General features: G+C 42.3%; 1 protein-coding gene across 8 annotated transcripts in view; it reads left to right on the top strand.

The window, feature by feature from the left end:
- nlgn1 (neuroligin 1) overlaps positions 1-20111 on the top strand; it is a 157268-nt gene that overhangs the window by 14916 nt on the left and 122241 nt on the right. The window contains exon 2 of one of the 8 annotated variants that reach the window (XM_030791281.1): positions 15401-15408. The exons of 5 other annotated variants lie outside the window; for them this stretch is intronic. In XM_030791281.1, the coding sequence (XP_030647141.1) occupies positions 15401-15408 (8 nt within the window). Of the gene's footprint in view, positions 1-1755; positions 1774-15400; positions 15409-15625; positions 15637-20111 lie in introns of all 8 variants that reach the window. 2 more of the 8 variants (XM_030791282.1, XM_030791283.1) reach the window with 2 other exon arrangements.

Consider the following 20111-nt stretch of genomic DNA (forward strand, 5'->3'; position numbering starts at 1 on the left):
ATTCAGAATTCGTTAGTGTGTCGTCTAAATCACGTATGCATTTTACAGGGCATCACGATGCGACCTGCAGTCCTACATGTTTTGTCTCGAACATGTCAGATCCATGACTTTTGGCCTCAGAAGGATCGTATTCATTGTACTATAGATTCCATAACCTTTATTTCCATAGAGAAGTTTAATGAGGCACTGCATGATTAATAATATCTGCTTTCATTTATGTGAATCATATTTCCCTTTTACTTCAACCAAATCCAAATTACCAAGCTTTATTCTTCGTTATGTCATATTTTGTTAATTTAATATATACCAACCTATAAATCTTCATATGATCATGAATTTGGAGATTAGTTAGTGTTATCCAGACAAAAAGCTGGATATGTTTTATATGGAAACATTGTGTATTATTCTTTTACATTTTGCAGTTAAACTGAGGAAAGACTTGGAAGTATACTATCCTGATTGGCTGCCCTGTGCCACTCCCTTTCTGTAGTATCACCTCCTTTTCCGCTTCTCAATTCCAAGCCAGGTAGAGGCAGTATAGGATCTCCCGGAGGAAGCTGGCACCCCCGGAGTCAGGACAGCAAATGACCTGTCTGTGTTCTGCTTTAGCAGGTGGCATCAGTGGTGGGGGTGAGGGGGGGGGGGGGGTATGGTGTGGGAAGCTGCTGTCTTGGCCCGTGTTTGGTATTCAAGCCCTGAGAGGAAAATAAAGAGAGACTGATGTTTTGATGGATAGTCGTTGACTTTTAACCTTTCCCACTCCTCTTTCCTGGCGTTTCAGTGTGCCGGAGCGTCGTCAAATAGCTGTGGAAAATTTGCAAAGCTATTACCTTAGTGTCTTTCTGAATCATGCGCCTCGGACTGAGGATGGCCTCAATATTACCTGGCCATTTACTGACCAAATTATCTATTATATTCTTGCCTCTTTGTGAGCGGGTTTTGTCCTTGCTGTGGGTGGGTGTAGGATGGAGGCTTCTAGACCTCATTTCCTTCCTCGACATTTTCTTTGTAGATCTGTATTTTTAGCCGGAGAGGTTCGGTTCGGTTCAAGAGCTGAGCTTGAAAAGAGTAGACTTCAGCCGTGAGTGGACAAAAAAGACAGAATCTTATTCTTCTCTGTGGGTGTTATAAAAGATTTTTTATTGCTGCAGACATGCAAAAAAAAAAAAAAACAACCTCTGCCAGTCTGGATCCAGCATATGGTGGCATGGCTTTTTTTTTTAATGTTTTGTACAGTGGAGGTAAAAAAAAAAAATGTAATTACACAACAGTCACTCTTCAAATTGTGATTCAAATTCAAAATCTGTTGAGTGTCACGAGAGATATCACCTTGTCCTGTTTTCAAGTGCTCCACTGGAAATTGTCCACATTATCTGAGTAACAAGCTTTACTGTATTGAATCAACTTTTAAATACCAGTCTTCACTGCTTGTCAGTGAAACTTCTAATTGTGATATGAACCTTCTCGTTTTTCCTTGAGCGATATATACAGGTTCACATAGCATAATAGAAAATGCAAAAAAGCAAAAAGAAAAAAAAAACAAAAAAAACATTGACGTGAAAATGTTATGTTGTCAACACAAACTAGGTTATAAATAGGATTATGGATGCGAGCTGCAGTTAATTATGGCTGAAATATCATTTGAGTGGCTGCCTGTTGTGTTGGCAAGTATGGTAGAGCATAATTGTCAATCTCTTCCTCTTGTCCACTGTCAGGATACAGAGAAAAAAAAAAGAAAAAAAAAAACAGAAAGAGAAATCTCTGGCATAGAGCGTGAGTGTGTCTAATTAAAGTGGTCACCATTCTTTAACACAACACATGTGTCTCCATGTCCTTGTCGCTAGGTTGAACCACTTTTAATGACTTTTTAGTATGCATACATTAAAAGCTAATTAGCTGATCTCCTGCAATCATCTCAGTCAAGAGTTAATTAGCACGAGTTTTTGTTAATGCGACAAAGGCTACAGAGATAGTACGGAAGTGTTGACGGTTATTAATTATTTGGGGCCCTGATATCTGTGCAGTCAAGCTGAATGGTCAGACGTCTATGTCATTCCAAAGCCCAATGGTGAATTCAAAGAATTGCGGCACACGTATTTACTCCCTAACCTTTATTATTATTATTATCATTATCATTATTGTTTCTTTACTTATTTTTATCTTTTTTTTTTTTTTGGCGGTGCTTGTTTTTTCTTCCCGGGGAGGGGAGTGATGTGATGTTTTCAGTGGTCTTATCTCCTGTTTTCCAGTCCTGCCAGTCTAGGTTTGTCTCAGTCAGGTGTGTAATAAAAGACCTTCAGTGCTCATTGACCTTCATTAGGACGTGTCCTGAGGGACTGCTCCAGTGTCTGTCCAGGATCTCACACTCATCTGCACTGCCTCACTCTTCATGCTGCTGCTTTTTATGGATGGTCCTGAAGAAAAAAAAAAAGGAACAGAAAAAAAGAAAAAGTTTGGTAATTTTGACCGTTCTGCTTGGTAAAGGATTAAATTAAGGGGCATGCATCGTTTCCCTCAGAATCGATATCAAATACTTTTTTTTTTTTTCTTTGGCAGGTTTTGAGTTAGGGTGTATAGAATTTGTAAGTTTGTCGAACCATGGAAACTAAATTGAAAATTACCCTCATACTGTCCCTGTCGGAGCACCGCCAATTTGGCTGGGGGAAAAAAAAAAAAAAACCTGACCTCCAACAGTCAAAAACACCAGTTGGCTGAATTGATTCTCTACGATTCAAACTCAACGTGAACTATCATATCTGTTTTGACATTCAACACACAAGACTGGTGGTGCCACAAGAGATTAATGTTTATTGTTACATGCTAGTTTGCATTTTACCAATAATAGAACATTGATTAGAATCAAAAAATGAAAAAAGTGGAAGAAACACATCCTTTGAGGAAGATTTTATCAAAGGCAAAATGTAAATTATGTAGGCTCAGTAACATGCCAAACAGTAAGTCAGACACAGCTGACGTGAAATCAAAGGGAATCTGTCAGTGTATTAGCGCTAGGGTTTTGTTATAAAGAATCCTTTAATCAGGTTTTGAAATATGTACTTAATATGTACTACTCTGATCTATTGAAATCAATATTTGTTCTTATTAAATGCCGTGAATAGATGTGGTGGACTTGTTTTTGCACAGCTCACAACCTCGGCGCTCACAAAAGTGCTTTTTTTTGTGTCGCGACGCGCATTTAGCCTTGTTAGCTATTTTCACAGCTTTGAGCGAGTGCTTTTGAGAATAGAAGCTTACAAAGGGAGGGTCACATGACCACATCTCAGGCTTGTAGTTTGGGGAAATTAAAACAGGAACTTGCGAGAGGACAGCCACAGCTCTGATACCTTACCACGCTCTCTTTTTATTCGCACCCTCTCTGCCAATCCGCGATGACGATATCACCCACGATTCTGGCTGTATCGGGATACAGGGGGTGGGGAACGCTTTCATCTTGCATTGTGATCTAGAGATGGAGAGAATGGAAAGAAGAGAAAGCACGGTTTAACAAACGTTTTTTTTTTGTTGTTGTTGTTATGGCACACGCCATCACAAGCCCTTTCCAAGCGTACCATATGGAGACATGCATCTAACGAGGAAGGGACAGCGTGTTTATGCGCCAAACGCTAATGCAGCATCCGCCCGAACCTCCCCATGCAATAAATTGAGTGAAAACAACCTCAAGGATGTTGGATGCTAAATACAGGTTGGGTTACACAATCTGGCAGGAGAGCACGCTGCCAGACGAGGGCTGGAGAGGGAGGGTGGATAAGAATTGATGCTTTATAGGAATTGAGGCTTTATAGCCGTGTCCGGTTTTTCTTTTTTTTTTTTCCGGTACCCCAGCCAATCAGGTGTTTAATGGGAGATGGTTGTTAGGAGGAAGCGACATGCTCTGTAATGTTTACGGGGTTTGTCTTACGCGGTGATGAAGGTAGGGTGGCAGAAGCTTGCGGTTTAATTTGTCGGCCCGTTTTAGAGCACGCTGCGGGATGGTCTTTTGACTATTTGCTCAGCAGTTGCTCGTTGGCTGACGGGAGGCTTTATTGGTATCTGCGCGGTATTGATTAAGTGACAGCGATGAGTGCTCTCTGTCACTGCCCCCGCACAGTTTTTCATCATTGTTTTGATTCCTTTAATACTCCGGTGACCGATGCACTTTACATTTATTCGTTCCTCATCTGCTGAGGCTGCAGGAATGTAATCCTGTCAACTATCCTTGCAATAATCCACTCTCTGAATCATCGTTTGAAGTTCTCCTCAGTTTGTCTGGGTTTGTGGATGGATTTTGAATGCCGAGCTCTTAGTCTGAACAGTAATTACATGGTATGGCTTTGGAGAAGGGTATAATGGGAGCTGAAGAATGTTTGTTTATATAGGTGCTGTAACCATAATGTACTTTATGATGAAAGTTCTATTGATTCTATCAGTTCACTGTGAAGGCCTTTTGTGCAAGTCATTTTGAATGAGGCAAAAGTCAGGATCTTCGAAACATATACTTAGTGATGGAAGCAACGCAGGGAGGCAGGGAACAATTGGAGACGCATTGACCCCATGTGGGGTTTCCTCAACAGTGTCGCAATCGAGCGAATGCCCATCTCGGGGACATCTGCCCTTGGGATGGGGGTGGGATGGTCGTTTGTAACGTCACGCTGGTTCCAGTTAGGGAAGTTTATTAGCATTTAAGCCCGGAGACAAAATGAGGAAGTACTCTGACACAGTGGCGGATGTAGCAGCTGCCCTGGGAAGCTAGGGGCCTTTCGGTGTTATTAGACATGTGTATTGAGCTTTTGAGAATATATGAGACCCAGTGTTTAAATTTAGGACCTGTTTTTTTTTTTTTTTTTTTTTTATCTCTACAGTCTAATTAGGAGCAGTGGAGACTAATTGTTAATGGCATGGCCGTTATTGCTCCGGGTTTCTTTTTTATTCTAAATGGAACAGGCTGCTTTTGTGTGGTATAATTACGTTTTATAGCATTAGTCAAACCCGGCTCTCCCCCCCCCATTTATTTATTTATTTGTTTTTTTTTTTTGTGCGGGGAGTTCTCACCATTTTACCAGCCGCTACTTTGAAAGCAATTAGCACAAGTCCAGCTTTTGTTCCTCAAAGCATTGGTGAGCTTTTCTGTTCTGTATGTGAGGAGAAAATTGTGTTTCTTTGTAGTCTCTCCCATGGATCGTGGCACTAAAATAAAGCAAAGAAACCCAGGAACATAACTAATGGCTCCAGCAATTCATTGCTGTCAACTTTACATTGGGACAACAGAGGTTTGGTCACTATACAACACAGAGGAAAATACTTGATTAATAATTAAATTCAGTTTAAAATCTCTACAGTCAGCATATAAAATATAATAGCTCCAATTCAAAGACTAAAAACCACAAATTAAATAAAAAGATTTTTTTTTTTCTCTTGCTTCTGTGAGATGACCAGATCCCCCCCCCCGGTTTTGAATTATTCATTTTTCGAAGACTTTCTCTTTTCTCTGTTTATTTTCACCTATGGTTTTTGCGCAGCTCTCCATCACATTCGTTCCTCCACACCTCCGCGTTTTCACATTTGGGTTTGGGCCAAAAAAAAAAAACCAAAAAAAAAAAAACGTGTCTCTTGATTTAGTGTGAGTATCCAGTCTGTCAGCTGCAGTTCAGACCGAGCCTCGAACACGCTGCATAAATAGCCAGTCAAAGCAGCGTGTGAATGAGTGGCGTTGAGCAGGTCGATTGAGATCTCTCGTTTAAGCATCGAGTGGCATGTTTAAAACATCGCTTTCCCCTGTTATTCTGGTTTTTGAACACCTGTGCATACTTACTGGAATGCCACAGCCAAATGACTGTTGAAGGGCACACCTGAGGCTGTCTTCCTGTCACCTGTTAGCAGAAATGGGTGTTACAGTACTCCTGTATCAGTGACATCACCAGATTTACTGAGTTTAAAGAACCACAGAGATTTTTCCCATTAACGACAATGTGTGTCACTCAGCCTAAGGCATTTCCATAAACTGACCCTAAAATAAAACCAGAGGTAAGAACGTCACGTATACGCTGGTATGACATGATTTTCACTCGTTTCTAGAACCCGTCTTCTTCATTAATGTAGTATCGCTCTGCAGTTGAAAGGTCAAGATTTGCCTGCATGAATAGAGCCAGCCTCACCTGGCGGGCAGAGGTGCCGTTTAGTGGATCTTAGCGACCCCTCTGATCCGATAGCATTTTAGTCTTCTTTAGCCTCCTGCTGGTCTGAGTCTGGGTAAATATCATGGATGGGTGGGAGTCAAACTATTGGTGGTTGGATGGCCCTCCCTCTCTCATCTCTCTCTCTCTCTCTCTCTCTAATCCTCCTGTGGAATGAAGGGAGTCTCCAGCCCACAGGTTCAATTCACTGAATGTTTGCTAATTATAGACACCACTGAAACCTGACGAAACCGTGGCGCTATCTCCAGGCTCCTTTGGTGTACTTTATTGGCCGTTTCAGCGTGAGGTCCTTTTGTGTGTGTGTGTGTGTGTGTGTGTCACCCCTGCCATTTTTCTGGGGCTCTAAAGGACTTGTGTGATGTCCATCAGGGTGGACTTTGATCTACCATCACTGCAGCACCTAAAGGGACAAGCAATTTTAGCCAGTTTTGCTGTTGATGAAAGCCAAAATGGTTGTGGTTTTTTTTTTTTTGGCTTGTTTTTTAGTTTATTTGGATGCTTTGTCATAAGGGTTTTAGGTCGATGAGTCCTAAATTAGAATAATCTTGTCGTTTGCCTGAAACTTGGACGTGGGAGACATTTTGTTTTTGTGCATCTTACTATAACACTGAGCTAAATGCAGAGATTTACCAACAGTAACCACTGTGTTTTTACGTTTATTTTGAAATATCTGAAGCATTTACTGGTTTAACTTGGTTCAGTGCATGGCTCTCTACATTATGTGATTGAAAATTAATTTCCGAATTTTCACTCGTTATTTTAGGAATCTTTAAGTAATTCTTCACTATGGATATGTTTCATTTATACAGTTATACAAAAATGTGGAATAAACGTATGAGAACGTACGGTATATTGTATGCTTAATAAGAAGATAAAGAACAAAATTCTTCTTAAATTCTGTTCTATTCTATTCTGTTCTGTTCTATTCTATTCTATTCTATTCTATTCTGTTCTGTTCTGTTCTATTCTATTGAATGACCATATGCACATGCAGTTCTAAGATGTCATAACTTGTAGGAAACACGAACGTAAGCACATGCCTCATTAAAACATTAGCCCATCATCTCTGTCACAGACAGAACGTTTGAACGTTTTAACTTGCTTTAATTCCTCTCCTGTGAGAGTGACAGGGACGCTCTGGCCTCCAGGTCACAGAGGAGCGCGTGAGGCGTGGAACAGGAGCGTAGGAGTGACGCGCAGCTCAAATTGATCGCAAGCTTTGAAATGTCTCCCCTGAGATCGTTTTCCCTTTGTCATCGGTTTTCACTTGTCAGTTTGTTTAATTGACATAATTAATTTGCTTATTGATGGACTCCCTAGCCAGGAGGTTTTTAACTTTTAAAAAAGCAAACATTTTAGTCAGTTAATGAAGCAATTGTGTGAATGATTGTACTAAGCGAGGAGTTTGTGTGAAACAAATGACTTTTTGCCGTTAATTAATTGATCCTAACCAACTTGAATAAGCGAGTTTTTAATTGAATCTGACAGGCAAAATAGGTTGCGCTCAGAAACAGTTTACAGTAAAGGCAAATCACTCTGTGAATGATCGGCTTTGTCAGGCAGACGGAAGAAAGTGGGTCTCTGAGCCACATCTAGGTAGCACACCCTGTAAATATTTATCAGCTTGTTAGAATGAAATGTTGGTATTCAACCCCTCCTCCCCCTTCCCCGGCACCACTCCCCACACCCCATGTTTGAAGTGGGAGGCTTGACCATGTAGCAAGCACATCATCTCAGGAACAGACTCTATCTCTGACTGATTACTCTGCTATTGTACATGGAGTGATCTCCAGACTCCGTGAAAACTATAATCCATTGGAAACACAATACTGCTCAGCCCCATATGGCCAATGCTTTATGCTGCTTACCCCAGGAAACTGAAGGCTCAGCCCATGAAATGTGATTTCTTCTTCTTTTTTTTTTTTTCCCCTTGCAGAAGTTGGGCACGAGGAGGCTGCTTTCAGAATCATACACAAAAGGAAGCCCCTTCCAGCTTAATGCTTTCCTTTAAACCAGAGAGAGAGGGGGGGGGGGGAGAAAATAGCAGAATCTGTATGCCTTCTAAAAGTGTTCAGGTTTCGCTTTGCCTACACATCTCACAACGCCCAAAGTTCAGGCCGTGGCCGTGATCCGTGGCAAGCTTCTTGATGGTGTGAATCTTTTCCTAAAGAAGTGTCTGTCTGAGGGCTTAGGGGGTGATGGAAAGAAGAATAAGAAAAGGGAGCGATAAAAAAAAAAAACGGGGGAATATGGTTGTGTATGTTACGTCTGCTGGGCAAGCTGAGTCGGCGAGAGAAAATCCGAGCGTTAAAGAGTGAAGCTGGCGACGCTGCTGTCAGACAGTCAGCACTGTAAGCTTACGGCTGACATAAGCATTGTCTCACAGCTAACGGATAGCGTGTCAATCTACCGCGGCTTGGACTTGAAACCCCTGTCATGCTTTTCCATTTCAAAGCTGAGTCGAGATATAGATCCCTTGATTGGAAGAACAAAAGGCGCTCCGGTGGGAAAGTGTGTGTGTTTTTTTTTTTTTTCCTTTTTTTGCAGAATTTGCACATTGGCATTGTCCTGCATAAGAGAAACATGAAAGACCGTCACTTTCAATAAAATCAAGCTTTCACAGTAACGGAAGATCTGTTGAACAGGACAGAGTGACCTTTGCATGTGCTTGAGGAGGTCAGTTCACACAAGTGTGACCAGAAGAACTGTGAGCTTTAATTAGCCTTTACAGACTGTGACGTACAAGGTGAAGAAGCAAAATGCTAATGAAGGTGATTATAATGAGATACTTTTCCCAATCTCTTAATAATGTTATTGGATTGTATCATGCAGCTTTGAAGACACTTGATTATTGAATCAGACATTCCTTAGCCTAGTGCGTGGAGAAATAATGATTAAAGGAGTACAGGATGTCTCTGTGACACTACACACTGCATGTTACAGGAGCATGGCTGTATGTATTGTGTGTCATTGGTAAACTAAAGCAAAACAGGATGTGTGATCTTGTGTGGAGTTGGCTTGGTGAACTAAAATCTGTATAATAGTTTCATAAATGATACTGAATTGGCAAACAGAGCAATCTGCCGCTGTCACATATGGTTGAATTGGTCTTAGCAGTAGTCCGCTCATGATCAATTAGGCACCATGTAAGTGTCTGGGGGAATGTGCGCTCGGAAGTGCCTGTGTTTCGACCCCATTATCTCGGCCTTGTATTCATAGACTGGATGTAACAAAATGGCAAAGGCCTTAATAATCACATATTGGGATGTTTTTAGACTTCAGGCGTAGTTTCGCCAGGAGTGGTAGCCGTAATCAATGAGTATCCAAAAACAGCATTGTATATCAGACCAAAAGGGTTTAGTTATCAGCAAAAATTTCTGAGACATCAAATAAGAGTATCTGTAACAGCACATCTGTAAAATTTACACCACGGGAGAAGAAATAATTCGTTTGTTTGTTTTTTTGGAGCTGATAGAGTTGTAATATTACCCTCTCTGCTGGGGTGGTTCCGTTGAGTGGTCTGAATATGTCATCTCTGTTTATCTCAGATTTATTTGACCAGCCTCACAGCGGTTTGCCTGGAAACTGGTTTGTTGCTGTTTTCTGTGATTAGTTTTCTCATCGTTTCTTTTTCCATTCTTCCTTTTTACTTAACAACAAAAAAACAGTTTTAAAGCCAACCACAGTGGCGCTTTTAAAACAGCGACGTAAAGCACTGAGCTTCACGGTTGTTCCAGGTTGACCTGAGGGTGGTTCCCAAAGCTCCTCAGATGCAGTATGAGCCCAGAAGATTGTACACCTCACGTTCACACCACATAACAATGACAACGCTAATAACAGCACACTGTCTGCCAACCGAAAATTGTTTAGCGTCATGTGGACCTGTTTAACAGCTGTACTGAGAATGTTTAGAGGGGTGACGTTTGAGTCAGGGGTAGTCCAGCGGTCAGTTTAGCTCTTTGCCTTGACCTGAGTCCACTCTCCTGAGATTTAAGGTTTAATATCGACTCAGTGAACGGTCTCGGCTGTCCGGACAGACCTTGGTGTCTGCCGGGTGCTGTGTGTGTGTGTGTGTGTGTGTGTGTGTGTGTGTGTGTGTGTGTGTGTGCGTTTGGGGGTGGAGAGGGGTTTGAATTTCCCCAGTAGCCTCAGTCGACAGCAACAGCAGCAGCAGCAGCTGCAAACGTCCAAGGTTGCCCCCACACCCTGCCCCCTCCCAATGTTGTCCTTTCTCTCACCTTTGTTTTCTCCCAGTGTGGCTCAGCTCGTGCCAGCCTCAGACCCGTCACCCCCCCCCCCCCGATCCCCAAACACTTCCCCCACGCCACTATACCCAACCCACCTCACCCACCAACCACACGATTCCCATGCGCATCACGTCTGGGCCAATCGCCGAATCCATTTCCCCTGTGTGGGGTTTCCATGGCGACAGAGTCGTGGGGTCAGGATCGGAGTTCTCATTACAAAGTTTCAGCATATGCACCCCTCCCCGCAGTGACAGCGAGGCGTCTAGTGGCTGTAGGGACAGCAAGTGCAAGTCCAGAGCGTTTCCTGGGATCAAACCCTTCATCATGTTCCTTTCATCACAAAACTTTTACATTTCACCCCTAGACAGATGCACAACTAAACAAATTAGGCTGAATACATTTTTTGGGCGTATGGTTTAAATATTACTGTAGTTATATGGGGCATGCTGGACAATCTGAAAATATATTTTTAATATTTAATATTTTGTACAGTGCCAATATGCTCTGCAGTTTAAAAAAAATGGGTCAGAAGTGTTGCACTCTGATTGGTAGACTCAACAGTAATTGTCACTTGCTACCATGACAGAGCCAGGGTTTTGTTCAACTTTTTTTTTTTTTTTTTTATCTATTTTCTTTTTCTTTCTTTTTTTTTTTGTTCAGGCTTGTCAGCACAACCATAGCTCTGTGAATTGTTGTGTGAATTACATTAACAAAATTACAATTTTCATAATTTGCTTTATCAGACACATCCAATTTGGGTGGCCATGGCATAATTTGCAAAAGCCAGACTGCATTAGGGACTGGCTCATAATATTTAATTCTGTAGATGGGACTTTAATACACTCCTTTATTAAGAACGTGTGGGGGTTTTTTTTTCCTGAAAAGCTCTCAGTGTCTACAAGCAGTTTCTCTTCTGTTCCCACACTTGTTTGAATACTTATTGAATTAGACTGAAAGAGAAGCTGGTGGGAGTGAATATCAATATTCTGTGCAAAGTTTCAAGTTTTGAAGCTGATTTTTTTTTGTTGTTGTGGTCGAGTTGGAGCACAAGTTGATGGTCTTGATAATGAGTGCTTCTGTGTTTAAGCTCAAATATTTCAGTGAGTTTGCGTTGAACTTGTTTTTCAGTGACAGCGTAGGGTTTCTTTTTTTTTTCTTTCCCCCCGTATCTCATGGCAGCTGCCATACTGTCACCATGATCCCCTCCTCCTCTCTCTCTCTCTCTCTCTCTCTCTCTCTCGCTCTCTCTCTCTCTCGCTCTCTGTCTCTGTCCCTGCCTGGACGTACTGTGAGAATACGCAGTCGCTAAGGGTTGAAGATGACAAACGTCAGATGGGATTACTCCCACTGATCATTATTTCCTTTGGTGAAGCGGTTTCTGGTCGTTTCTTAATTTCATGAAATGTCTGGTGTCATAAAAAAGAAAGGCCCTATGGGGATTTGAAAAGACCACTGTGTGGAGAGTTTCATTTGGCCAGGAAGTGACAGAGAGCTTGTATGTTTTGATCACACTGAGAGGAGTGTGGCAGCGTCCAGCATGAGCTCAAAGCTTATTCGACTCGTCACACACACACACACACACACACACACACACACACACACACACACACACTCCCACAACCACACACACACACACACACACACACTCCCACAACCACACACACACACAACCACACACACACACACAACCACACACATACACTGCGGCGGAGTACAACTGCACGACACTCAGCCAGCCCACCCGACGCAGACATTGAGTAAGTTTGACAGGGGCCTTTGGGCCCTTTGGGGGACGGCCTAAATGAAGTTGCTTAAGACTGGGAGCTTTCAATTTAAGGTGAGGTGGGGAGCATCAGAGAACCTAATCCCCAGAGCCCTCTGTATTGCACTTAATTGGAAATTTTTAGCTAAAAAAAATTACCTCAAGCCTTTTGAGGAGGAGAGCTTGTTAGCTCGTAATGTTTGGTTATTCAGTATCTGATTAATGGAGCTACACAAGAGAAAGAGCAGTAAGAAGGATTTGGTCTTCATTGTGTGTGTTGTTTTTGTCCACTGAAAGGATGGTCTTTGGCAGTGTGTATCAGAGGCTGGGTCTTAACTGCGCAGTTGAGCTGGGTCGGCTGCGCTGTCAGACAGACAGGAGAGCGGAGATGTGGGACCCAGAGCAGCCAACTCTCCTGCAGCTCCTCATACTCCTCTCACAGTCTCTACACAGACAAATTTCCTGCACCTCCTCATACTCCTCTCACAGTCTCTACACAGACAACTCTCTGCACCTCCTCATAGTCCTCTCACTGTCTCTACACAGACAACTCTCCTGCAGCTCCTCATACTCCTCTCACAGTCTCTACACAGACAACTCTCCTGCAGCTCCTCATACTCCTCTCACAGTCTCTACACAGACAACTCTCCTGTAGCTCCTCATACTCCTCTCACAGTCTCTACACAGACAACTCTCCTGCAGCTCCTCATACTCCTCTCACAGTCTCTACACAGACAACTCTCCTGCACCTCCTGATACTCCTCTCACAGTCTCTACACAGACAACTCTCCTGTAGCTCCTCATACTCCTCTCACTGTCTCTACATAGACAACTCTCCTGCACCTCCTCATACTCCTCTCACAGTCTCTACACAGACAACTCTCCTGCAGCTCCTCATACTCCTCTCACTGTCTCTACACAGACAACTCTCCTGTAGCTCCTCATACTCCTCTCACAGTCTCTACACAGACAAATTTCCTGCACCTCCTCATACTCCTCTCACAGTCTCTACACAGACAACTCTCCTGCACCTCCTCATACTCCTCTCACAGTCTCTACACAGACAACTCTCCTGTAGCTCCTCATACTCCTCTCACAGTCTCTACACAGACAACTCTCTGCACCTCCTCATAGTCCTCTCACAGTCTCTACACAGACAACTCTCCTGTAGCTCCTCATACTCCTCTCACTGTCTCTACACAGACAACTCTCCTGCACCTCCTCATACTCCTCTCACAGTCTCTACACAGACAACTCTCCTGCACCTCCTCATACTCCTCTCACAGTCTCTACACAGACAACTCTCCTGTAGCTCCTCATACTCCTCTCACAGTCTCTACACAGACAACTCTCCTGCAGCTCCTCATACTCCTCTCACTGTCTCTACACAGACAACTCTCCTGCACCTCCTCATACTCCTCTCACAGTCTCTACACAGACAACTCTCCTGCAGCTCCTCATACTCCTCTCACAGTCTCTACACAGACAACTCTCCTGCAGCTCCTCATACTCCTCTCACTGTCTCTACACAGACAACTCTCCTGCACCTCCTCATACTCCTCTCACAGTCTCTACACAGACAACTCTCCTGCACCTCCTCATACTCCTCTCACAGTCTCTACACAGCAACTCTCCTGCACCACCTCATACTCCTCTCACAGTCTCTACACAGACAACTCTCCTGCAGCTCCTCATACTCCTCTCACTGTCTCTACACAGCAGTGCCTCAGTGACTGTGGAATCTCTCTCTCTGTCTCTCTGTCTATTTGTCTCTCTGTCTCTCATCTCTCTCAAATCAGTTCATTCAATTCAGTGGGCTTTACTGTTGACATAACTAAAAAAAAAAAAAAGTGCACACACACATGCATGCACACGCGCACATACACACACACACACACACACACACACACACATATCTGTGTGTGTGTGTGTGTATATATATATATATATATATATATATATATATATACATACACACGCGCACATACACACACACACACACACACACATATCTGTGTGTGTGTGTGTGTGTGTGTGTGTGTGTGTGTATATATATATATATATATATATATATATATATATATACATACACACACACACACACACATATATATATACATATATGGCGTGTGTGTGTGTATATATATATATATATATATATATATATATATATATATATATATATTCACAGAGGGACACGTAAGGCAAAACATTGCTTTCATTTTACTCTGTGTGTGTGTGTGTGTGTGTGTATCTAAGATAGATTTTAGGCTGCAGGGAGCAGAAAGGCCTCACAGCTTGTCTCTCAGGTCATGTCAGGCACAAACATATTTAGCAGTAGATCTGTTTGGACAAACTCATTTTTCTCCCCTAATATTCAGGGAGGCTGTTCTTTATCTGTCAGTGTGGAGAACTCAGGGGGAGGAGCCTTCCAATTCTCTCTATCATTTTCTCTCTCTCTCTGTCTCTCCCTCTCTCTCTTTCTCTTTCTCCTCCAGTTCTGCTTACTTGTCTTTCTCAGCCCTCACTTTCTCTCTCTCTCTCTTTCTTTCTGTCTTCTCTCTGCCTGTTATTATGCTCCCTTCTCTCTCACTCTCTGTTACTCTGTCACTCAATCCTACTCTTCCCCCCGTTCCCTGGTCTCCCCTCCACACGCCCCCCCTCCCCTCCCCCCCTCTCTCTCTCTCTCTCTCTCTCTCTGTCTCTCTCTCTCTCTCTCTCTCCCCCCCTCTCTCTCTCTGTAGTGGTCTGCATTAATATTCTGCACTCCCTCACTGTCGTTCCCTCTGTGTGCATGTCAGCACCAGCACATTTGCATAAAGATGCCTGCATCTCATGTAAGGACAGTGATTGCTGCCAAAAGCAGTGCTCTCATCTCTCCCTCTCTCTCTCTCTCTCTCTCTCTCTCTCAGACTGATCTGGGATGCGAGAGCAGACTTCTAGCACAGAGTACTGACCGAACTTGGTGTCCATCCATTGGTTTTGTTCTGTCCTTGTGCAAGAAAGAAATAGAGACCAGCGAGAGCACAGTGAAAAAAAAAACAAACAGCCAAAAGAAACCAAACAAACAAACAAACAAAAAAAACAAACAAGCCCCCCCCCCCCCCCCCCCCCCCCCCACAACAGAAATAAAGAAAACAAGTGTGTGGGCTAAAGCAGCATGCTGCCATGGCAACCCTGAGCTTACCTGTTCTTATGAGTGGGAGGTGTGGAAGTAATCAGTGTTTGATATCTCCTGGGGATAAAATACATCCACTGAGATGACCAACGACTCACTTCATATTAGAAAGAAATACGCTCACGCTTTGTGTTTTTTTTCCCCCCATTTTTCATTTTGCCTTTTTTTTTGTTTTTCAGTTAAGCTCAGGTGCACTCAATTGAAGCCAAAATCTCTCCCACACGTAATACAGAAAGCCTGTATAAAGGCACTAATGAGGTCGGCTTCCTCACATTTTCATGTGGACCTGAACTGCTGTTTTCTTCTCCAATTATTTCACTGAAGTTATTCAGTGTCCAAACTCTTGACGGGCAGGCCGTGGTCATAGTTCCCTATTCTGAGTTTGACACACGCACACCTCTCTCCCATTATTATGGTTATTATTACCATTATTTTGGTCTGGACTGTGTGTCTGAAGTGGAAGAGGTGTCTCCGGTTGTGTTTGGAAGGTTGTGTTTTACTGAAGCCTGAGTAAAAACCTATGTGACCGAAAGGCGTCTCATCTCTGCCTCCTTGTTTATGCAAAAGCCATGCGAGTGGGGCTTTGTCGTGGTTGATCTGGGGCAGGGCTAAGTCAAAGAGGCTTTTGGGATTCCGCTGCCGTCGGAAGAAAAGAATCGCTGTTTATTTTGAAATTTATGCAAGCGCTGGTGCAACTAATGCACTTTTTTTAAGAGACGTTAGTCAAATCCACTTAATTCATTTGACATCCATCAAATCAAATCCTTTATTTTACTACATTTTAACGTCAAAATACATTCAGAAGATTATAGAATTAGGGTCAGAATGTGTGTATGCATAGCTTTTGCATATTGATGTTAGTATGTCAGGTTTACAGCTGTCTTTTCAGTAGGTTTTTTTCTTTTTTCTTTCTTTCTTTCTTTCTTTCTTTCTTTCTTTCTTTCTTTCTTTCTTTCCTTTTTTTTTTTTTTGCTGTTTGCATTCATCCTGGAAACTGATGGTAGTTCTGTAAACTGATGCAAGCGCGCTAGTATACGTGCAAGAGGTTTGGCGGAAAGCAATGATCAATGACTCGGAGTCCTCGGTGCAATCTATAGCTGACCGCACGGTCAATGATTTCCTGCCACTGTTTTAATGTATCTATAGGAGCGGTCGATTCTTCCGTGGGAAGAATTCTATATTTTCGCGTGATGAACTGCTTAATCATCTCCGTCCGCCACTTGAGTGGGAAAATCCATATCCATTTTCCTTTTGTCTTTTATTGGCCTGTGCTTTTCAAGTCATCAAAAAAAGAAAAAAAAAAGAAAAAAAAAGAGAAGGAGGGAGACGGGGAGGGCAGATTAATTGGCGAGGACTTGGGTTTGGCATACTTTGATACTAATTAAAGCTTTCTTTGACTAATTTACTAGTTCATTACCCCTCCCATGCTTTAGAGAGATGTGGTGAGAGGGAGAAAAGATGACTGACTATAAATAGACGTTAATGGTTACATTTGGTTTTTGCAACCTGTTTTGTCTTCTCTGTCTCTCTCTCTCTCTCTCTCTCACTCTCTCTCTCCCTCCTTCCCCTTATTCTGTTCTCCCCTCTTCTCCCTGTTCTTCTGTTTTGACCGTCCAGCCACGTTTAGCACACATGCTGGATTTATACACATGTATATTTGAGTACAGAAATACAGTTTGTTGTGTAGGCTATTTTCCCGCACATTTTCTAGTGCAGCTCTGTGAAGTGTGAAGACGACTGAAACAGACTGGCAGAGTCTCCTCATACCTCTTACTGCACGTCATGGTTCAACGATTCACCCGCAAATGGAAGTACTATGTTCCGATTTTACACGTTAATGTCACATTTTACAGTGTTATGTCTTCTCTTGACAAGCAGTGACATAAATGATTGGCTTAAAAACGAAACGAAAAGAAAACTGGAGACCCGTTTCTTTTCTGCTGCGGTATTTTCATCCAGATTTTCCTTTTCTCTCTGCCCAGTGTGTGCTTATCGCTGTGTGACACAGTTTACTTCTATTTCTCGTCTGGTTTTCGCATTTCGTCTCCGTTCTTTCTATATTTGTCTTTTCTTCCTTCTCATTTGTCTGATCTCTGTATCTCCATCTGCATTTCTCATTCTTGTTTATCTCTTTCTGTATTTCTCCACTCCACCCTTTGCGTTTGTCACTCTGATCCTGATTTGTCTGTTTCTCTCTGTATTCTCACTTCTCTCTCTCTCTCTCTCTCTCTCTCTCTCTCTCTCTCTCTCTCTCCCCTTCTGTCATGCTTTCATGCCAATTTTTTTTTATCAGTTTGTGCAGAGTGAGGTTTGTCATTGCGGGGACTGCCCTGCTCCATATTTAAACAGTTTGAAGGCAAACACTGAATGGCTTTGAAATAAATGTGAAGCCAGCGGTCGTCAGCCTGGCCGCTAAGTTTTTTTTTTTTTTTTTTTTTGCAGTTCGTGTCAATGTGATCTGATAGGAATCTTTTTCTCTCTCTCTCTCTCTGTGTTATGCTTATATACATATAATTTTGATCTCATAGTCCAGTCCAGTCCATTAATCTCCAAATAGGTTAATCCCGAAAGCCCCCGCATGCTCACAGGACATTCTGCGTCATTCCCAATGGACTTCACATCAAATACACTGTAAAACCCCAGAGGATCAGTCAGTAAATCTCACACAGCCCAATGCTTTCAGTACAAATTTGCATCAAAACTCAAAATTACTACTAAGGCAAACCTTTGAGAGGTTTGTTTTGATTGTTTTACATCCAGCCTTTGTTTTATCTGTTGAGAATGAAAGTTTACAGTGAAGGACACACAATCATAGTGTATATAAAGAATGTCAGTTGTGCTTGGTCTTAATTGAAGATTGTCATTATGCGAATAGCTTATTTTCTGTGAAGGGACGTTGAAAACGGCAGGTGAGTGTTCGGCCTCTTCCCTACAAGCAGGCAAGATTGCACTTACTTCATACATAATGGAGGTACATTGTTAATTCAACATAAAAACTCTTGATGACTTTGCAGATGGCTCTGCGGTGTTGTTTTAATTCGATAGTTTATCGAAGTTGCGCCATTGTGGTCTGCAAATGAGGCATGATCTTACTCTGGGTTCGTTTGGTGTGATGTGTTTTGCATGTTTTATAGTGGACTCAGCAAACGAAATGCAGCGTCAAACCAATATGATCCTAGAGAGTGCTCATTAACTTTAACACGATGAGGGAAGGGAAAAAAAAAAAAAAAGAAGAGATCAGTTAGCCGGGGGATTTGGGGAGTGCTGATTTAATTGAACGATCTACAAATGCGCTCATTGATCTGGTAGCACGCTGAGCTTTGGCTGTTTCTGCTGAAGCGCTGAATAGGTATCTGTTGGTTTTACCAAGTCACTGCATAGCTTTGCATTGGCATCGAACAGGAAAACCTACAATAATTATTGACGGTGAGCGCCTCAGTTTGTTCATGGACTTGAAAGATAGATGAATAGTAGGATATACAGGAAGGGACAGACAGAGAGAATGAGAGAGAGAGACAGACAGATAGACAGACAGACACTGGCAGACTGACCAATTTAAACAAATGGCCTGGCAGACAAATACATTCTTGTTTTGTTTCATGTTGGTTGGAGTCTGTTACATTAGGGTGCTGCGTTCTTCTTTTTTGGATCTGCGGACACATCTGCTGCAGGCTCTCTGAAGTGTCTGTTAACGTTTGTTTAAGTTTTTGGGGAATTATACATCTCTGGAAACAGGACAAAAACTGGCAAATGTGGCCCAATATCACAAAGATTAAACAAAAAAAAAATCTCCCTTTTTCACCTCCAAAAAACCCTCATCTCCTGCACTCCAAAAGGAGCTCCATTTCCTTCCTTGTGTCTCGTTTTTATTTACTCGAACTGTAGATATTGATATAAACTGTACCTCCCGGGTGTTTGGGTTTTGTTCACTGATGCACTTGTCTCTTTGGCATTGACACAAAGCTTGCTTTTAACCTCCTCTTCTCGGTTTTACTCATCCCGACCGAGTGAAATAAAAGGGCCTCCTTTTTAAGTGAATGACAGGAATTTAAACTTTGCTTTGATAAGACAAGATTGAGCTCAGAGTCTTAGATGATAAAGACTGAAAACCTCTGAAAACCACTGTTAGCCTTTCAAAAGGCTTCATGTAGAGTGAGTCAGTACTTCTGTCTATCTTTCTGATTTTTTGACTTAAAAGAGCTGTTTACCCATGGAAATTGACTGATGTTACGCTCATCTACCTGAACAAACCATGCTGTGTTTTTTGTTCTTCTTTTTGGTTTTTCTGAAATTGTGCATTGTGGTTTCGAAAACAACATTAGCTAGATTTAGACTCCTCCTTTATAGGTTAAGAAGGTTGCGAGAAGATTCCCAAAAACAAAGTACACGATTTTTGCTGAAGTGAGTACCCTCGAAGTTCACCAAATATATCTCCTACATAAAATCCCAACCAGGCACAACTGCTGGTTGTCCTTGAGTTTTTAGATAGCCAAATATAGATTGTGAAAGATATTCAGTATAGTTTACGAATATCTTGTCTTTTTTTTTTTTTTAATTTGTTGCCTCAGATCAAAGGTATCCTTGGAGTATGTCCATAGAGAAAGAGTAGCCTGTTTGTATTGGTTTTCCAAGGGATAGAAAACCATGCATGCTTTTTCAGGCTTGTTGTCAGAGACGAGAGGCCGGGATTGGGTGGGTAGGTGTTGGTGTTGAAGGGAAGGGGGAGGGGGGGG

The sequence above is a fragment of the Chanos chanos genome, chromosome 14, assembly GCF_902362185.1.
Source record: "Chanos chanos chromosome 14, fChaCha1.1, whole genome shotgun sequence".
In the NCBI taxonomy this organism is placed as follows: Eukaryota; Metazoa; Chordata; class Actinopteri; order Gonorynchiformes; family Chanidae; genus Chanos; species Chanos chanos.